General features: G+C 42.5%; 1 protein-coding gene across 1 annotated transcript in view; it reads left to right on the top strand.

Annotated features, from left to right (window-relative positions):
• Positions 1 to 1,688: 1,688 nt before the first annotated feature.
• Positions 1,689 to 12,858, top strand: part of XPO4 (exportin 4) — a 60,919-nt gene continuing 49,749 nt past the window's right edge. Inside the window, exon 1 of the mRNA XM_033146305.1 lies at positions 1,689 to 1,802. Coding sequence (XP_033002196.1) covers positions 1,725 to 1,802 — 78 coding nt within the window. The 5' untranslated portion in view covers positions 1,689 to 1,724. The remainder of the gene's footprint in view (positions 1,803 to 12,858) is intronic.

Raw genomic sequence — 12,858 nt, 5'->3', positions numbered from 1 at the left:
ATCTTCAGGAGTCTTAAAATGTATAGGGCAAGATCCAAAGCTTTCAAAAACGGTTTCTAATATTTGCTCTCGAAAGAAAAATAAACCATAGCATTCCCTGAAGTAGCTCTTCAGATCCCACTATAGTTATTAAACTTGCGTGTTATGAGTAGCTATGGTGGAAAAACTGATATAATAAAGGTCCAAGTATGATTCCCTATGAGTGAAGATATAAAGTGCAATGAATCCAGAAGATGTTGCAAATTGTTTTTGGTATGGAACTATGTGAAATGTGCAGCATCAGTTTCAAAACACACACCATGGGTGAACCTTTTTTGGCTAGGTGGGCCAGATCTTTATTTCCCCCACCATGCAGCTCTGGCTCTGCTCAGCACTGGCATATAGCCCCTGACCGATTCCCCTGAGGGAATGTGACTCTCAACAAAAAGCAGACTAAAAAATTCATTCCAGTAGCACCTTAGACCAACTAAGTTAGTTCTTGGTATGAGCTATCGTGTGCGTGCACACTTCTTCAGAAGCTCATACCAAGAACTAACTTTTGTTGTTGTTCAGTCATGTCCGACTCTTCGTGACCCCATGGACCAGAGCACGCCAGGCATGCCTACCGGTATCTTTCACTGCCTCCCGCAGTTTGGCCAAACTAACTAACTTAGTTGATCTCTAAGGTGCTACTGGAAGGAATTTTTTATTTTGTTTTGAATATGGCAGAACAACATGGCTAAGCACCAGCTCTCGCTACAGTCCTTCCTTCCCGTTTAAAAAAATGAACTTTGCACAGAAGAACAGGGTAGCCTATCTCCAATTCTGTCAGGGCCACAGTGCCTTTGATAGTGAATGACATGTACAAGTTCAGCAAGCACATCTACTGAATTGCTGCCTGTTACAAAAACAAAAAAAGTTCAAAATCTGGGCTCAGTGAAACTGCTTTACTAATCAATAAAAACAAACAAACAAACAAACAAATGATGTTCTCGGGGCTAAATAAGAGCTGCTAGCATACTAGCCCGACTTTATTCTCCGTGCGCGCTTGCAAGGACGTCCATTACTTACTTTACTTTTTCTGTAAGCCCTGAGGGCGCGATATTAAAATACCAAAATAGTCCAGGATCGTCTCCGCAGCTTTTGAGCCTACTTGGAAAGCGCGTGCACCACCCTTTGACGTGGAAGCCCTTCCCCAGGTAGGCTACCTCCCGGGCTGCAGTTACTCCGCGCCAAGAGTGACGAACACTCTGCACGTGTTCAAAGGCGCTTTCTCCGTGTTCACGGTTACACACACAAACAAACACACATTTCGTCCGCATGCATGCTGAGCTCCGGCGGGGCACACTCGACCCAGAGCCGGAGCCTCGCTCAGGGGGCTTTCGGGGTCTGCGCTACCTTGCGCTTAAAAAGGCAACGAACCGCGTCACCCGAATGGCTGCGGTGACTCTCAGGGGGCATCTTCGTACCACCCCTCCCCCGACCAGGGCAGCGATTGTCCAGCTTTTCCTCATGGCCTTTTTAGCGCGGGAGACCCCCCCCTTCCCCCCACGCACGCGCGGCTCCGCGATCCTCCCGGCCAGGGCGGGAAGCGCCGCCCGACTGAGGTGCTGCTTTGCGAGGCTCTCCCGGCGCTGCCCGCTCGCCCCTCCCTCCCCTCTCTCCTTCCGCGCCCGCGCCGGGGATTGGCTGGGCGGCCGCTTCGTCCCAGAATGCATTGCATGGCGCGTCATTGAAGAGAGACCATGATGGCGGCGGCCGCGGCGGCGGGGGGAGCCCCCGAGGTGATCGCCCAGCTGGAGAACGCGGCCAAAGTGCTGATGGTGAGGGCGGCGCGGCGGCGAGCGGAGCGGGCAGGCTGGGCGGTCGAGGGCGCGGCCGGGAGCGGGACGACCCCTCTGCCCCCACGTTTATCCCTCTGGGCGGCGATCCTTCTTCCCTAGGGGAAGGCTCCCTTGCAGGCTCCTTCCTCGGGGAGGGACTCCGCGGGGCTGCGCCTCCTTCCGCACGGTGCCGCGGAAATCTCGCCGCTGCCCTCTTTTTTTTCTTCTCCCTCCGAAGCTGCAACCCCGTGCGCGCTGGCTATGGGAGCAAGTCCCATGGACCCCCCTCCCCGAAGGGGGACTTGCTTCCGAGCAAACGGGCACAGGATGGGGCTGCTAGTGCCTCTCGGCTTTGGGGCCCCTTCTCCCTCCACAACCCTTTCGCTTCCTTTATCATTGCTTCGGGCTCCTGCTCCTTCCTGCACCATCATAGCCTCTGCTTCCCAAATCCTCTCCATTTCACTCCTGCACCCACGTGCTCAGATCCTTAATCTCGGCTGCTCCACCACTCTTTGCTCCTTTTTTCATTTTAGAAACATTTTTTTCCGCTGCGCATCTGCTACAATCAGTATAAAACGACATTTTCCTTCCTTTTTTGCCAACTAATGAATGCTCCCATGTCCCCCTCCCTGCCTCTGTCTCTGCAAGCCAACCTTCGTGTGTCTGGGTTACATAAATCTTAAGATGCTTGTTCCATTTGCTTGTTCTCAGCAGTCAAGGCACCTGGAAAATCTGGGCTTGAATAGCAAAACCTTTCCACCTATTAGTATTGTCTGTGCAAAGAGAAAACAGTTCCTTCAGTCAATGTTTAAAAGCTTTGTGTCAGAGTCACTTTGTCAGTCAGTCTGTTGTTAGCATTGAAGCTATCAATGCCCCCACCTCCACCCATGTACACTTGTTTACTCCTGTAGAATTTTGATGGTTTGGGCTTTGTGGGATTGTGACCATTAATTTTTTAAATATATTTTTTGTGTGGAAAGTGCTTTGCAGTGTAACTTGTTGCATCTTCTGCACACACACCCAAAACACTTGTATTTCATAGGTTTCCTGGTAGCCATAGGTGTCCAGGAATGCCATAGATGTGTGTGAGTTGACTGAATAGCCCACTTGGTTTCTGTGCCTGACTCTGAAGATGCCAGAGCTGCATAGAAATGCAAAGGGCTAGCAGAAAACTGCTGGTTCTCTCCTTTCTAGAGTATAGCTAGATGCTTAAAAGGACTTATACCCATGACACATGTTGGTGTATGCTAATTTATTTGTTTAGATGAAATCTTAGGCAAACTTTGGGGGGGGGAACTACTTTGTAAGAATTTTCCAGTGCAAATGGTCCACACAGCCTGTGCTTTAACATCTCCATCATTTCTGTGCCAGTCTGCTTTATAGAAGACTTCTTTTTTTAAAAACAAAACAAAACACAAACCAAGCCTTTCAATAGGTTTCTATGTAGGCCTTTAAGGATGAGTCTTGTCCTCATGAGCAGCCATGAAAATGCAGGGTATATAGTAACTTTTCTGTGGTTATTGACAGAGCAATAAAATACAGTACTAGAGAAATAGATAAATCCGTCAGCTAAAAGTATCCTCCAACCAAAGAACTATGTTGTTCGTTGTTCAGTCGTTCAGTCGTGTCCGACTCTTCGTGACCCCATGGACCAGAGTACGCCAGGCACGCCTATCCTTCACTGTCTCTCGCAGTTTGGCCAAACTCATGTTAGTAGCTTCAAGAACACTGTCCAACCATCTCATCCTCTGTCGTCCCCTTCTCCTTGTGCCCTCCATCTTTCCCAACATCAGGGTCTTTTCTAGGGATTCTTCTCTTCTCATGAGGTGGCCAAAGTACTGGAGCCTCAACTTCAGGATCTGTCCTTCTAGTGAGTACTCAGGGCTGATTTCTTTGAGAATGGATAGGTTTGATCTTCTTGCAGTCCACGGGACTCTCAAGAGTCTCCTCCAGCACCATAATTCAAAAGCATCAATTCTACGGCGATCAGCCTTCTTTATGGTCCAGCTCTCACTTCCGTACATTACTACTGGGAAAACCATAGCTTTAACTATACGGACTTTTGTCGGCAAGGTGATGTCTTTGCTTTTTAAGATGCTGTCTAGGTTTGTCATTGCTTTTCTCCCAAGAAGCAGGCGTCTTCTGATTTCGTGACTGCTGTCACCATCTGCAGTGATCATGGAACCCAAGAACTATACCATAATAATATTGCCAAAATGTCAAAAAGTTATTGCTTATTCTCCCAAAATACAAGAAGGCGAGTCATTGGTATTCCACTATACAAGTGGGAAACTGATGCTCTGAATTGGCAATTAATATTTGCTCATAGTCTTCTATGTTAGCAGTTTTTATGTAAACATTAAGTTTACCACGCAAGCATCACACAATCTGCCGTACTACCCTGCAAGCAGTAGATATTGAGCAATTGCTTAACAATTATACATTAATGCATAGCATGGATGAAAACCTTACCTAGTATGTGTGTGTTTTGTGTCCTGTTCTTTCTTTAAACAGGCTGGTATGTCTGTGGTTATCTTTCCTGTTCCTCATTACAACCCTTTGACGTAGATTAGGCTCCCGTTGGATCTAAGGTGTAGAATGTGATCTGATTTTAGTTTATAGTTGACTTTATATTTTGAATGATTTAAAGAGTTTTATTGTTTTTACTGATAGTTTTATTGTTTTATTGTTTTTGTTAAAAAACCTCAAAGCAGTTTGCAAACAAGCAGCATATAAATTTTATGAAATGTTTTAAAGCAAAAAAATAAGATCACCTAGTAAGTTTGATGTACAAGAGGAAATTTCAACCCAGGTAACTCTGGTTTAACCCACTGCACTGGTCAACATGTGGTGGTGATATGTAGAAAATCTGTGCTTGAAGGATGTATTGGATTGCTTTATTGTTAATATTTCAACTTCATTTGTTGTAGACTTGCTGGTGGTAATTTCCCCCCCTTGAATTATTTAAATATCTGACAGTACCTGTGATTTTTAATGGGTGGGTTAGCAATTATTGGAAGAAAGAAGGTGGCTTGTGGAGGGGAGGGGACTTCTGTATAGCTGGAAACAATGAAGCACTAGAGGCAAACAGGGTTTCACTTCCAATTCAGGCATGTCTCAAATGTAAACACAATTCTCTTGGTGCATATCTTTCACTTAAAAGGTCGGTAGTTTGTGTACTTTCTTGTTGTAGAGAACAGTCTTTATGGCTAGGCTGTTTCTACTCTGCAGGTTTAAAATAAGTGGATACCTTTCCTGGGATTTACTATAGATAAGGAAATCTGAGTGAAAAGTCTGGGTTATTATCTTTTGCCAAGAGTTAATAGTACACAGGATAAATTATTTAGCAGAGACTTTGGTTTAGGAGTGATTTATGCCTGCTTATATGGGAATGTACTCTATATTTCACTTCTAAGCACACATTTATTTCTCTGTGCAAGACATGCGTTTGAACAATACACTGTATTGGTTCATGTTTTACTGGAAATGTGCATAGATTGTAAAGGCATTATGATATTGTAAAGACATCTCAAACTCTAAACTTAAATAGAACATCAGATTTGAAGGTCTTCACAAAGCAGGAAAATGGAGGAACTTTTGCACTAAATGAGCTACACTCTAAATCCTTCTGAGGAACTGTGGTTAATAATTGAGACTCAGATATTTGCAGAGGGCTGTAGATTCTGTGTTGGGTGAATGAGTATAAAGTGAGCTATGAATTAATTTGTACCCCTTTGCCAGTGCCTTTAAGAGTGTGACCCAACAAGCCCAGAGTACTTCAAGAGGAGGCAAGACACAAAAGCCCATTAATGGTATTATTGACAGAAATTTTCATTGTGTGCAGCTATTCATATCAGCAGAACACACCAGGTGTGCTCTTGTTTATGCACATGCTCCCAATCTCTTGCAAATGCAGATCACAACAAAGTTGTACAGTACAGACAAAAGCCTTGCCTGATGGGAAAGTACTATTTTTAAAGCAAACAGTCTTCAGGATTGTGGGATGTGTATGTGGGAGGTTACTTTTATGATAGCTATGCCTAGTTTTCTAATTCAGACTACAACATTGCAGACTGGAAGGCTAAAATAATTTACAAAACTTTGGTAGAAAAAACATAAGAAAATGAGTGTTTTTATAAATACCTTGGCATTCTTCCCATGCCTTCTGTGCTTTTATTTGAGTTGATAGCAACTTTCTTTGATGCCAAAGTACATCCCTTGATTGCAGTTCAGAAGTTCATGAGTTTCCCATTGCTTGCCCTTGAGGAGCAAATTTCCCTGATTTTGTGGTACCTTCTCCATAGCTGACAAAAGGAAAGTTGTGCATATGGGTCCATTCTTCTTTATGCTTCATTTCTACATTTGTTAACAAGGGAACAGGTTTTAAATGTAACAACAAAGTACAGTTTTGCATTTCAGGGGGGTTGGACTAGGTGCCCCTTAGCACCTTAGAGACCAACTAAGTTTGGTATGAGCTTTCGTGTTCATGTACACTTCTTCAGATATTAGCAAGTCAGTTTGGTAGCAAAACTAACCAATACTGGTGGAATTTACTTGCAATTAACCCCTTCTTCTCCACATAGACATTTTATGTGGTCAAATATGGGAATGAGCTTAATCTCGCAGGACCAGTGAAAGCACATGGGATTTTCCAGTTCAGTTGTTTGCTCCCCCCCCCCCCGCTGTGGTAGAGTTGAAAGAGATGGGAGAGGCACGATAGCCTGAGGCCCATTCCTGATTTCTCTGTGGACACAATTCTTAGGGGGCATATTGCCCAACCTGGGAATAAATGGCTTTAGAATTTCAACCTTTGCCAGTAGTTCCTTGAGATTGTGAAAATCACACACCAGAGGTGTTTTTTTTTTTTTTAGAGTTTTCAGAATACACCAGTAAAAGTGTGCTGCAAAAGCAGCTGAAAGCTTCCTTTAATCCAAGGAAGCCTAACTTGTAGACCCTCTTACCTGCAATTCAGCGACAACTCTCATCATTCCTGACCATTAGATGCTAATTGGGGCTGATGGGAGTTGTAATAGAGCAACATCTGGAGGGCCACAAGTTAGCCACCCCTGTTTTAAAGGAGCAAATCCTTTTTACTAATAAGATACCTACATAATGCATAAGTATTTTGGGCATCTCAATGGAATAATGGGTGAAGGCTGGCTGAAAAGGAATTTCCATTTCTATTTGGTTCTGCTGGTTTACAAGTCCCGTGCCTAACCTTATATGATGGCAAGTGATGGAAAGATGTGTGTAGTTTGGGCCAAACCACTTTAGAAGGCCCAATGGGATGGCTTGGCAGTCTGGAGGATCCCCAGTGTTGTTGTAGCACTTTCATGAATTAGAGTTTTTTTAACAGAACATGTCTGTCTCTTAAAGACCTGACAGTTTAACTACTAAAGTTTCCCAGTATTTGCTTGGGCAGATTTTTTTTTTTGCCAATAATAATAATAATAATAATTTATTATTTATACCCCGCCCATCTGGCCGGGTCTCCCCAGCCACTCTGGGCGGCCAAGTAATTAGGCCCTCCCTGCTATGTTGAATGAAGACTTTTAAGTTTTACTTTTGTCTATGACAATCAGCTCAAATTGAAAAGGTGTGAAGACAGAGGAAGCCAGGCACTCTGTAGACAGGAGAATTCTTGTTTAGTTATCTATGCTAATTGATTGATGCAAGAGATTTCAGCTTAAAAACAAGGCTGGCAGAGTATAGGGTGGAGCTTGTACCTTTTCCTTTTGATGAGGTTTATGTAAGCAGAATGGTAAAAGTTCTATGTAAGGTGATTTGCATTTCTATGAAATCTAAATTTCATCTGGCTGAAGAAGAGCCTTTGTTAAACAAATGCTTACTATGTTTCTCTACCAGTAAGTTGAACCTATGCATGTTTACGCAGAAGCAGGCACCACTGAGTTCTGCGGATCTTATTCCCAGGTAAATTTACAAAGGATTGCAGTCTTAGAATCACAGTATAGTGTTAGCAACAGTTGGACGACAGGTGGTATTTTGTACCTGGAATATAGCAGATTTCTCACATCTGTCTACACATGCACACCCCTTTTGAATAGAGACCTTAATTCAGTGTTTGAACTTTCGGTAAGTAAGCTTCATATCATGCCATTAGGTACCATCATTGGTCAGGTCATTTAACATAGATAGAGGCTAATGAAGGAGGAAACGCATTGCAATTCTGAACCAATCTTTATAATTTGTTGGTGTTATCATGGTGGGACTGGGCTTTGCAGCTGGCTGTTAGAAACAAAAAAAATCAAAACCTAGCCCAGCCATTCATTATAGGCAGAACCTTGCTTCCAATATGAAATGATACTTGCTGGATATTTGAAGGTGTTGGACTACGTACACAGTGGATTTGTATGTAATCATCATGCAAAATAAAAGCAAGCATGATTAAGCATTTGAGAAAGGTCTGCTGTCCTCAGCTACAACATTCTTTTTTGGATACGTGTCTTTAAAGTGGAGCCTTGGATGCCAATTTACACACTAAAATCAAATTTGCTCACATGCAGAAACACTGGCTATCTGAAATATTCCTTTAACAGGCATTGTTGTTATCTGGCTATCATTTGCTGCTGACATGTTTAGACAGAGGATCTTTAACTTACAGTGCTGGCTTCCTGTTTTCTCCCAGATCCAGCACAGGCCTGCCCTTGCCTTCAAAGACCTCCATGGCCTTGCTCTCCTTCTTTGGCTCTGTGTTCCTGTATCTCTATTCATCCCTGCCTGTGCTCTTCCCTTCCCTTCTTCTCCTTTGCCACCCTGTGTGTTTGGAACCACCTCACAGACCTTCTGCATCTCTCTTCGAATCTCTTTGGCTTGGCACAACTCCCTAGTTCTCATGCTAGCTACTGTAGTCTGCAGCTAAACTTAAATGCACCTGACTGAAGCAACTGCATTCTGCTTCCTTGTTTAGCATGTCTCCATTTGCCTCTCCCTCCCTTTTTGTTTACCTGTTTCAATTTTTTATTTTCATGGTACAGAAGATAAATTTGGAGAAAGCAATTATTACAACAGTAAACAACACATAACTTGTCCTGACAAAATTGCATGGTGTTTTTTTTATATGAATCATGCCATGTGTTAAACATTCAGTGAACATATGACACTTTCCTGTGGTAAAATAAAACACGTGCTTGTACTGTCTTTCTTTTTTTTTAAAGAATTTATTAGATTTTCCAATTAAAAAAAACCAATTAAAGCCAATACATTATAATACATGGTTAAACATTCCAGACTCCCCCCTCTCCCACCGAGGGGAGCAACACGCACCAAACCCCCCTCTCACAGAGGTAGCAAAAATCATTTTACATTTAACCACATACTTTCCAAAGCACAACACGCTGACCCTCCTCCCGGGCCAGTCAATTAAATTCCAATCTTTATTCCTTTACAATGACTTCCTCAGTCCCCCCCTTACTGATTTCCAAATTATTACATAGTTCCCGCTTTATTTACCTTTAAACTCTAATTTAAAATCCATCTCATCATTTTACCTATTAAACATTTCTCTACCTCCGCCTCAAAATACTTCAGTAATTTCTCATTATCTTAACCAAAATTTTTCATATTGCTCATGCACCTCCCTCCCTTATGGTCCCAGAGTTTATCTTTCAAAGCATTGTCCGTTATCGCAGTATCCATATCCAATTGTCATAACCATAATGAAATACCATTTCGTTTTTAAAGTTCTAATATTTTACCCTATACCCTCCCTTTCAAAGAACCCGGCCCATGAGACATAAAAAAGAAAATCCTGTAACTGTCCAACTAATCGCAGGCCTGTAGTCTTTTCGCAATCCAGTGGCAACAGGAACCAGTCTTTAACACTGTCAGATTCTTCTTGCGTAAAGGCTCCAATTGGTGTATCCTGTTCCAACTCCTCTTTTTCAGCATTGTCACTATTCCCTTCTTCCTTTTCCTTCTGTTCCAATGTAAAGTCCTCCAAATTGTTCACAGTCTCAATCTCCAATTCTTTATGTGCCAATTGTGCAATGCTGTTGATTCCCACGGCTACTTGCTGCAAAAGTTCCAAAGCTTGCTTTACAAACCGCGAGGACAGTTCTCCCTTTGTCATCTCAAGGTCGAACTTCAAGTTGCTAGTCACAAAAATTTATTTCTTGCTACGTAGATCCTTACTGCATAAGTACGCCATTTTTATTTTTAATTATTGCTAAAATTTATAGTATCCACTCCATCTGGACCTCCGGGAAAGAGGAAAATAGATCCAATCCACTTTTAAAGCTAAAAACACCCATACAAAACTTTCTTTGTTTCAATCGCATTGAAAATAGCTTCAGCTACAAAGTCGCACTGTCTCTTAATCTCAGCAGAGAGGGATTGACTTCCGTTTTTAGAATCCCCTCCGAAGCCAAATAAAATCAAATTACTTACAGTTTTCTCTTCAGATTTGTTCATTTGTCCATTTTTTGTTTACTTGGAAGAATTGAAACGCTGTAGCCCCTCAGTATCGGAGCTTCGTGCAGGCAGGGAAAGCGGTATGTCCGATGTGCCGGGGCTCCACTCCCTTGCTCTCGGGGGCTCAAAACAGAGCCTTACCGGGGAGGGAGGAGCACCCTTCTAGCACCCGCCGGACGACCATGCCCCCAAAACTCTCGATTTGGGGTTCCTTGGGGGTCTTCTGCGCTGTAGAAGACACCCCGTCCCTGCCGCACTCAGGTTTGCTCAGCCGAGCGAAACCTGCGACTGATGGCGGCTCCGCGCTCAACCGGAAGTCTGTACTGTCTTTCCAAAAGTTTAATACTTATGTATTTTTTTATTATGCTCCCAGGTGGATCAGTTGAATTCAAAACAAATTTTAAACATCAGGAATAAAACCTCAACATTGGCTTTATGGTGCTGGCAAAGGGGGAAAGCAAGATTGATTGAAACTAGTTTTTCATTTTATAATTGGCATATTGTATAGTTATTATTATGGTTGATTAAAACACTGGTTTGCCACCAAATGGAACTTATATGCAACTTAGGAGCACAATCAGGACATTTCCTTGTGTATTATACATGCCCCTTGCAGTGCTTAGAGACAAGTGGGAGGGAGGCTGATAGATTTGTTCATCTCTCCTGTACATATGCAAGAATACCAAACAAAATAATTTACTTGAAGATTAAGGCCAGGGTCAAAAGAACCATGAAGTTCTTTCAGCTTATTTTTTATTGAACAGCAGCCGCCAAACTGAGGAAACTTTCAAAAGTACTTGGGTATGATATGCATGTTTTTTGTGTATGTGTGATCTGTTTGATGAAAATATTCATCTGGGGTAGTACAGGCTTCTTGTCGGAGCCTGTTACTCTTTAGATTCTTGCCTCGGTGCCCAAACTCTCCATAATTTGCCTCCAAAGTAGACCCTTTTTGACATTTGTGATGCTTGACCGAAAGGGTGTATTTTACCCAGTAACATTTTAAATATATATTTCTATAAATATAAAGAAAAACATAAGAACCAAAAGAACTTTCGTTCATGGAGAGCATGAGTACAGCATCAAATTACTTAGAAATTACTTAACACAGCTACTTCAAGGAAAAACATCCGCCATAAAGTTGCATGTACGATAAGCATCTCTGTACCCGTTTACGTAACTAATAGATGGAAACCAAGTTACATCAAAGTGTTCACGTTTAGACATGCCTCTTACTTTTACTCAGTAACTTGATATTTTGCATAGAGACACACTTTAACTCAGTTGGCTTGACTAGAGGGTAATGGACGAAGTTTTAACACAGAATTGACATAGACTTTTATCATGTGTTGAATTTAATTGTTGTCTTCTCTGGCTTCTCCTTTCCCACTGGTGGCTGCTATCTTCTGCCTTGCATGTGACTTAAGTCCTTGTTGATATCTTTGTTGTTAAGTGGATATATTTGGTCTTGTGTATTGGCTGTTGCTGTAAGTTGCATCCAGCTAAGTCATGGCTCATGGCCCAGTCTGTAGAGCATGAGACTCTTAATCTCAGGGTCATGCGTTCGAGCCCCACATTGGACAAAATATTCCTGCATTGCAGGGGGGTGGACTAGATGGCTCTTGTGGTCCCTTCCCACCCTACAATTCTGATTCTTTGACTCATAAGTCATGCTCAGAGTAGACCAGCTGATATCAGTGGACTTACATTAGTCAAACACATTGATTTTAGCTGGAGTATGACTTAGTTCATTTACGTTAAGTTCAATGTTAAATTTAAGCTTACAATTAGGAACACTACTAAAAATCCTAACTTGTCAAATAAGCTCTCGAAGAGGGGGCAACCTGTGACCTTCCAGATGTTGTAGGACTGAAACTCCCATCAGCCCTAGCCAACAAAAACCTGCAGGATCACAGGCTTCTCATTCCTGATGCACGAGAACCGAATAACTTACAGCTTCTTCCGAACCATTTAACATGTGCATAGAGAGGTATGGAGAGGAAGCACACCAGAGTCGAGCAAGTTCACGCCTGTGTTTGCAGAACAGGGATGGTATGCCGCTTCAGTCCTTGTAACTTGTGGTCCATTCTTTCTGTCTGTTGAAAACCTCTTATCCCAAATAGAAGTGATGAAGTTCTATTTGGTGATGAAGTGAAGAAGTGATGCACACCAGCTATGACCCCTCCTGGACCAGAGAGCCTTGCCAAAGTGATGCATTCTCTTGTGTCCACGAGAGATAAGACTACTGCATTGCATTATGCATGGGGCTGCCTTTCAAGATTCCTTGGAAACTTAATATGTGAGTGTATGTTTAGTGGCCTGTTGCAGAAGGGCACTGCAGAAAATTCATTTGTCTGCTCTTGTCTGGGACTGTTGCTGATGTGGAGCCGCATAGATTCCTTAGGAGGGTTCCTGCATGTGATTATTTTATAAGATTATTTTAACCAGTTCCTCTGATCAGTTTGTGTGGTCGGACTGGGGACTCTGACCTTTCAGATGCAATAAAATAAAATACAATCTACTGAAGATAGAGGTAAAAACTTAATTATACAAAATGCATTCTGGAGGTTCACATCAATAATCAAATAATAGATCTTAATCTAATTGCCCCTGCTAAAAATTTTTT

The sequence above is a fragment of the Lacerta agilis genome, chromosome 4 (assembly GCF_009819535.1).
Source record: "Lacerta agilis isolate rLacAgi1 chromosome 4, rLacAgi1.pri, whole genome shotgun sequence".
Lineage (NCBI taxonomy): Eukaryota > Metazoa > Chordata > Lepidosauria > Squamata > Lacertidae > Lacerta > Lacerta agilis.
The sequence above is the reverse complement of the archived record's forward strand: the minus strand, read 5'-3'. Positions and strand labels throughout refer to the sequence as shown.